At 42.7% G+C, this 8,071-nt stretch overlaps 1 protein-coding gene across 1 annotated transcript in view; it reads left to right on the top strand.

The window, feature by feature from the left end:
* Positions 1 to 8,071, top strand: part of LOC112072433 (R3H domain-containing protein 2) — a 68,281-nt gene that overhangs the window by 50,634 nt on the left and 9,576 nt on the right. The window contains exon 19 of the mRNA XM_070439798.1: positions 738 to 888. Within this exon, the coding sequence (XP_070295899.1) occupies positions 738 to 888 (151 nt within the window). The remainder of the gene's footprint in view (positions 1 to 737; positions 889 to 8,071) is intronic.

Below are 8,071 nucleotides of genomic sequence, written 5' to 3'. Positions count from 1 at the left end.
GTTACTGTTGGTGAGTATTATAGTAGTACCTTATGGTAGTATTATAGTAGTGCTGTATATAGTATATAGTAGTGCTGTATATAGTATCGTGTAGTACTGCGATGGTAGTATTATAGTGTACTTGTATGTAGTATCTGTTGTAGTACTGATGTAGTGAGTTATAGTAGTGCTGTAGGTAGTATTACTTAGTAGTGTGTATATAGATTCTGTTGTACTACTGTATGGTAGTATTATAGTAGTGCTGTATATAATATATGTGTAGTACTGTGTGTAGTATTTAGTAGTAGTATATTATAGTAGTGCTGTATATAGTATTATAGTAGTGCTGTATATAGTATCGGTTGTAACAACTGGTACTGTATACAGCAGTCCTAGAATACTACAGTACTACAACAGATAATATATACAGCACTACTGTATACAGCACTACTATAATACTACACTACAGTACTACAACGGGTACTATATACAGCAGTACTAGAATACTACACTACAGTACGACTGGTGCTATATATACAGAATTACTGTACTTCCTGTATACTCTATACCACTTCCTCACTTACAGTATCCCGTGGACTATTCATATGGAGCACAGCGTCGGATTCTCCATGACATTTTAAATGAAAAAAAATACTAATTTGTGATATATTTGTTGACTATCTGTATTGTGAACTACAGTACGTCTCGTCCTCTCCTCTATCCATGTCCTACCCTCTCTCTCTCCCTCCCCCCTCCAGACGAGTACACAGACGCAGAGCAGTCCCCTGTCCTCCCCCACCCAGTCTCCTACCCCCTCCCCCTCAGGCAGCGTGAGCAGCGTCTGTCCAGGCCTCGGCCCTCTGTCCCTACTGTCACAGTTCCCCCGGCCCGGACCAGGGCCCGTACAAGGTAACACCACACAGAGACAGACAGACAGATGCACACCGTAACACTTACCATGCACACACCGCATGCACGCATACAAAGACACACACACACACACACAAGTGGCCTCCCGAAAGGTGCCCCGGTCTAAGGCGCCACTACAGCCGACTATGATGGGAGTCCCATAGGGCGGCGCACACTCAGCCCAGCGCCGTCCGGGTTAGGGGGGGGTTTGGCCGGGGGGGGGGGCCTTTCCTTGGCTCGCCACGCTTTAAGTAACTCCTTGTGGCGGGGCCCGGCGCCTGCAAGTGGACTTTAGTGGTCAGTTGAACRGTGTTTCCCGGGTTAAGCGTGCAGTGTGTTAAGAAGTAGCTTGGCGGGTCATGTGATGCAGGACGCATGCCTCTACCAACCCCGTTGGGGAGTTGCAGTGATAACACAAGATGACACGAAATAAGGGGAGAAAAATATCTATTTTTAAACACACACACACACCAGTTTGACATGTCATGACAAACAGATGTGTACATGCCACCTTACTGACCAAATGTCACTGTGAGCCGGTAGCAGTCACGCTCATACACACACACACACACCACGGCGCTCATTACACACACTACACACGCGCTCATACACACACACACACGCGCTCCATACACACCACACACACGCGCTCATACACACACACACACACACGCTCATTACACACACACACACACCACACACCACACCACACACACCACACGCGCTCATACACACACATCTAAAAATACACACACACACACACACACACCTCTACACACACACACAACAACATACACACACCACACACGGCTCATACACACACACTCATACACACACACACACACACGCGCGCCCATACACACAAACACACATGCGCCATACACACACACACTGGTCCTCACACCACACACACGCACACACACGCTCACATGCTCACAACACACACACATGCTCATACCACACACACACGCTCTACACAACACACACACGCTCATACACACACACACACGCTCATACACACACATGCTCACACACACACACACAGACACAGACACAGACACAGACACAGACCAGACACAGACACACACACACACACACACACACACAGGCATATTTGACTACGGTGAGCCTCTGTTATTCCAGCTGAGATACTCCTGGTTCTTCCTCTTTCACCCACTTCCACAGTGACCCCTTCACACCAGTGACCCTTTACACAGTGACCCTTTACACATGACCCCTTACACAGTGACCCCTTTCAGCACAGTGACCCCTTCACACAGTGACCCTTCACACAGTGACCCCTTCACACAGTGACCCCTTTACACAGTGACCCCTCTCCACACACTAGGCCCCTTCACACAGTGCCCCTTCACACAGTGCCCCTTCACACAGTGGCCCCTTTACCACACGTGGCCCTTACACAGTGGCCCCTTTACACAGTGGGCCCCTTTACACAGGGCCCTTTAACCCCCACAACCCAAAGGTGGCCCCTTTACACAGTGCCCCTTTACACAGTGGGCCCCTTTTACAGTGGCCCCTCCTCTACACATGCGCCCCTTTACACATGGGCCCCTTTACCACATGGCCCCTTAACCAGTGCCCCTTTACACAGTGGCCCCTTACACAGTGGCCCTTTACCACAGTGGCCCCTTTACACAGTGCCCTTACACCCAGTGGCCCCTTTACACAGTGGCCCCTTTACACAGGGCCCCTTTACACACTGGCCCCTTTACACACTGGCCCCTTTACACACTGGCCCCTTACACAGTGGCCCCTTTACACAGTGGCCCCTTCACACAGTGACCCCCAATCACACAGTGACCCCTTCATCACAGTGCTGCCCCTTCACACATGACCCCTTTACACAGTGCCCCTCTTACCACATGACCCCTTTACCACAGTGACCCCTTTACACAGTGGCCCTACACAGTGCCCTTACACAGTGGCCCTTCACACAGTGACCCCTTCATATTGAGCTGTCCATACTCTGTGAAATGTGATAGTTTTTTATTATTAATACATTTGCTAACATTTCTAAAACCTTTTTTGCTTTGTCATTTGAGTTTATGTTGTAGATATGAAAGATTAAAAAAACAAATCAATTTTAGAATTAGGTGTAACTATCAAAAAAGTTGAAAAAGTCAAGGGGTCTGAATACTTTCCTAATGCACTCTATATCGTGTGTTCATCCTACCACAGGTGACCCTTCACACAAAGTACCCCTTCATGATGAGCTGTCCATGTTTGTTTTTGTGATCAAGTCACCAAGCCAGGCCCGGAGAACCTTACTCACCTTACCCACATGGCTGCTAAGAACCCCCCCCCCCCCTTTTACACACAACACACACCGACCACACACACACAACACAACACACACGAGCACACTATCAAACACACACACACAACACGCGGCGCCGCCCTCGCTTCCTTACATAACTGGTCCTTCATCACTACTGCATCTGTCCAACCACACCCCTGGCTTGGGTTGTAATGGAGGGAGTATTATAGAAACTAAGTTTAGAAAAGAAAAAAAATTGCCTTTCATGTTTTTGGGTCTAATTTTATAAGACGACACGACATCAAGTGGAATTTCTGAGATACTTTCCAGATATCATAAGTGTCTGTAATTATCTCTGGACCTCTGTATCCCTAATCTCGTTGTAAATACTGTAGAATACAATAATAAATAGAATTATTTAAAATATGAACATATAATGACATTAGCTGTAAAACATTATCCCTAAATTATAACACTCAACTTTGTGAATACCATTCATTGGTGTTTTAATATGAGTTTCAGCGTGAACATTTCTTTTTTTTCTACACGTATTTAGTTTCTTACACGTATTTATTTACTATTACAATGGTCTTTTGTGGGCATTGTGAAAAAAGTCAAATAGTTAAGAGTTAGAGGTAATTGAAAAATAATGCCATTGTTGATTAGAGTGCTGTTAATTAGTCTAATGTTGTCTAATTGAATCACTATAGGTCTATTTACTAAAAAACTCATACATACTGGAGACAAAAAAAATAATAATTAGTACTATATCATGAATACATTTTTTCTCTTGTCTTGATTACTTTATTCAAGTGTACAATACCCAAAGTTACATAGAAACCAGTTAAATTACCAATATTACTTCGGTAGTTGCTGTCCATAACACACCATGGAGGTGGTGTCATCATTTTTTAGGAGAGATGCAACGACCACGATATTACAGTGCATTAAGAAAGATTCAGGACCCCTTGACTTTTTCCACTTTTTATACTTACACGGATATTCTAAAATTTTATGTTTTTTTAATCCCTAATCAATCTACACACAATACCCCATAAATGACAAAGCAAAAAAGTTTTTAAGAAAGTTAGCAAAGGTATTAATAATAAAAAAAACTATTCACATTGTACACAAGTATTCAACCTTCTACTCGTACTATTGTTGACAGCACCTTTGCAGCATACAGCCTCAAGTCTTCTTGGGTTTGACACGCCACAAGCTATGGCACACCTGTATTTGGGAGTTCTCCCATTCTTCTCTGTAGATCCTCTCAGCCTTCAGGTTGGATGGGGAGCTTGCGCACAAGCTATTTCAGTCTCTCAGAGAATGTATCGATCATTCAAGGCCCCGGCTCTGCGCCTGGGCCACCATCAAGAACATCAGAACTTCGTCCTGAAGCCACTCCTGCGTTGTCTTGGCTGGTGCTTAGGGTTGTTGTCCTGTTGAAGGTGAAACTTCTCTGAGCAGGTTTCATCAAGGATTCTCTGTACTTTGTCCATCAGCTTGCCTCGATGCTGACTATTCTCCAGTACATGCCGTTGAAAAACTCCCACAGATGACGCTGCACCACCATGCTCCTCACCATATTTTTTTATTGAATTTATTTAAACCTTTTTATTTAACTAGAAGTCAGTTAAGAAACAATTCTATATACATGACGGACTACAAAAGCTCTCCTGCAGGGACGGGGCTCGGATTAAAAATGAAAAATAAATACAAATAAAAATATAGGACAAAAACCACAATCACACAACAAGAGAGACACACAACACCACATAAACACCACACATGACAACCAAGCATGTAGCAACACAACATGACAACAACATGGTAAGCATCACAAATGGTAGCAGCACAAAACATGGTCACAAACATTATTGGCACAGACAACACACAAAGGCAAGAAGGTAGAGACAACAATACATCACACAAAGCAGCCACAACTGTCATAAGAGTGTCCATATTGATCTTTGAATGAAGAGATGGAAGATAAAACTGTCCATTTAATGTTTGTTGCAGCTCGTCCAGTCGCTAGCTGCAGCGAACTGAAAGAGGAGCGACCCAGGATGTGTGTGCTTGGACCTTTAACAGAATGTGACTGGCAGAAGTGTGTGTGTGTTGTGTGTGGAGGCCTATTAGTGTATTATAACTTTAGGGATGGTGCCAGGTTTCCTCCAGAAGGACTCTGGCATTCAGGCCAAGAGTTCAATCTTGGTTTCATCAGACCAGAGAAATCTGTTTCTCATGATCTGAGAGTCTTTAGTGCCTTCTCGGCAAACTCAAGCGGCTGTCATGTCCTTTTACTGAAAAACGTCTTCCATCTGGCCACTCTACATAAAGGCTGATTGGGGAGTGCTGCAGAGATGGTTGTCCTTCTGGAAGGTCTCCCATCTCACAGAGGAACTCTGGAGCTCTGTCAGGTGACATCGAGTTCTTGGTCACCTCCGACCAATGGCCCTTCTCTCCCGATTGCTCAGTTTTGGCCGGGCAGCAGCTCTAGGAAGAGTCTTGGTGGTTCCAAACTCTTCCATTTAAGAATGATTGAGCCACTATTCTTGGAGTCTTCAATGCTCAGAAATGTTTTTGTACCCATTCCCCAGATCTGTGCCTTGACACAATCCTGTCTCTAGAGCTTGGTTTTTGAGTACATGCACTGTCAACTGTGGGACTTTATATAGACAGATGTGTGTCTTCAAATCATGTTCAATCAATGAATTTACCACAGGTGGACTCCAATCAATTGTATCTATAATCCACAATAAAAACAAGTCCTATATTGATATAACCTGAAAGGCCACTCAGCAAGAAGAAGTGACTGCTCCAAAACCGCCATAAAAAAGCCAAACTACGGTATGCAACTGCCACATGGGACAAAGATCGTACTTTTTGAGAGAACTGTCCTCTGGTCTGATGAAACAAAAATAGAACTGTTTGGCAAATGACCATCGTTATGTTGGAGGAAAAAGGGGGAGGCTTGCAAGCCAAAAGAACACCATCCAACCGTGAAGCACGGGGTGGCAGCCATCATGTTGGGGGTGCTTTGCTGCAGGAGGGACTGGTGCACTTCACAAAATAAATGGCGTCATGTGGGAGGAAATATATGTGGATATATTGAAGCAACATCTCAAACATCAGTCAGAAGTTAAAGCTTGGTCTGCAAATAGACAATGCACCCAAGCATACTTCCAAATTGTGGCAAAATGGCTTAAGACAACAAAGTCAAGGTATTAAAGTGCCATCGCAAAGCCCTTACCTCAATATCTGTAGAAAATTGTGGGCAGAACTGAAAAAAGTATGTTCGAGCAAGGAGGCTACTAACTGACTCAGATTACACCAGCTCTTCAGGGAATGGGCCAAAATTCACCCAATTTATTGTGGAAGCTTGTGGAAGGCTACCTGAAAAGTTCACCCAAGTTAAACACTTTAAAGGTAATGCTACCAAATACTAATTGAGTGTATGTAAACTTCTGACCCACTGGGAATATGATGAAAGAAATAAAAGCTGAAATAAATAATTCTCTCTACTATTATTCTGACATTTCACATTCTTAAAATATAGTGGTGATCCTAACTGACCTAATACATGGAATTTTTACTAGGATAAAATGTCAGGAATTGTGAAAAACTGAGTTTAAATGTATTTGGCTAAGGTGTATGTAAACTTCAGACTTCAACTGTATATGCAGCAGTTTGGGCCGCCTGGCTCGTTGCGAACTGTGTGAAGACCATTTATTCCTAACAAAGACCGTAATTAATTTGCCGGAATTTTACATAATTATGACATAACATTGAAGGTTGTGCAATGTAACAGCAATATTTAGACTTATGGATGCCACTCGTTCGATTAAAATATGGAACGGTTCCGTATTTCACTGAAAGAATAAACGTTTAGTTTCGAAATTATAGTTTCTTGATTTGCCCATATTAATGACCTAATGCTTGTATTTCTGTGTGTTTATTATATTTTAATTAAGTCTATGATTTGATATTTGATAGAGCAGTCTGACTGAGTGGTGGCAGGCAGCAGCTCTTCGCAATGCTTGAAGCACAGCGCTGTCTATGACTTCAAGCCTATCAACTGCCGAGAGTAGGCTGGCAATACTATAGTGCCTGTACGAACATCCAATAGTCAAAGGTCTATGAAATACAAATGGTATAGAGAGAAATAGTCCGATAATAACTACAACCTAAAGCTTCTTATCTGGGAATATTGAAGACTCATGTTAAAAGGAACCACCAGCTTTCATATGTTCTCATGTTCTGAGCAAGGAACTTAAACATTAGCTTTCTTACATGGCACATATTGCACTTTTACTTTCTTCTCCAACACTTTGTTTTTGCATTATTTAAACCAAATTGAACATATTTCATTATTTATTTGAGACTAAATTGATTTTATTTATGTATTATATTAAGTTAAAATAAGTGTTCATTAGGTATTGTTGTAATTGTCATTATATATATTATTTATTATATTTATTATTATTATTCTTTTATATATATATATATATATAAACATCGTCCGATTTAATCGGTATCCGCTTTTTTTGGTCCTCCCAATTATTGGTATTGGCGTTGAAAAATCATAATCGTTCGACCTCTACTAAAAATGATTTGTTTTTTCATTTTTTATTTTTCACTGAGGAGGATGGTCCTCCCCTTCCTCTTCTGAGGAACCTCCACACACCACACACACACACACACACACACACACACACATACACAGGTTTGTTATAATACAGGTCTGTTATTCCTGGCATTGAGATATGAGTCCTGGCCAACTCCTGGTTCTTGCTCTTTCACCCACTTCCACAGTGACCCCTTCACACAGTGACCCCTTCACACAGTGGCCCCTTCACACAGTGACCCCTTCATGATGAGCTGTCCATGTTGTTTTTGATCAGC

Source organism: Salvelinus sp. IW2-2015, unplaced genomic scaffold (genome assembly GCF_002910315.2).
Source record: "Salvelinus sp. IW2-2015 unplaced genomic scaffold, ASM291031v2 Un_scaffold1927, whole genome shotgun sequence".
Taxonomy (NCBI): domain Eukaryota; kingdom Metazoa; phylum Chordata; class Actinopteri; order Salmoniformes; family Salmonidae; genus Salvelinus; species Salvelinus sp. IW2-2015.
Note: the sequence above shows the minus strand (reverse complement) of the source record. Positions and strands in the feature narration are given on the sequence as shown.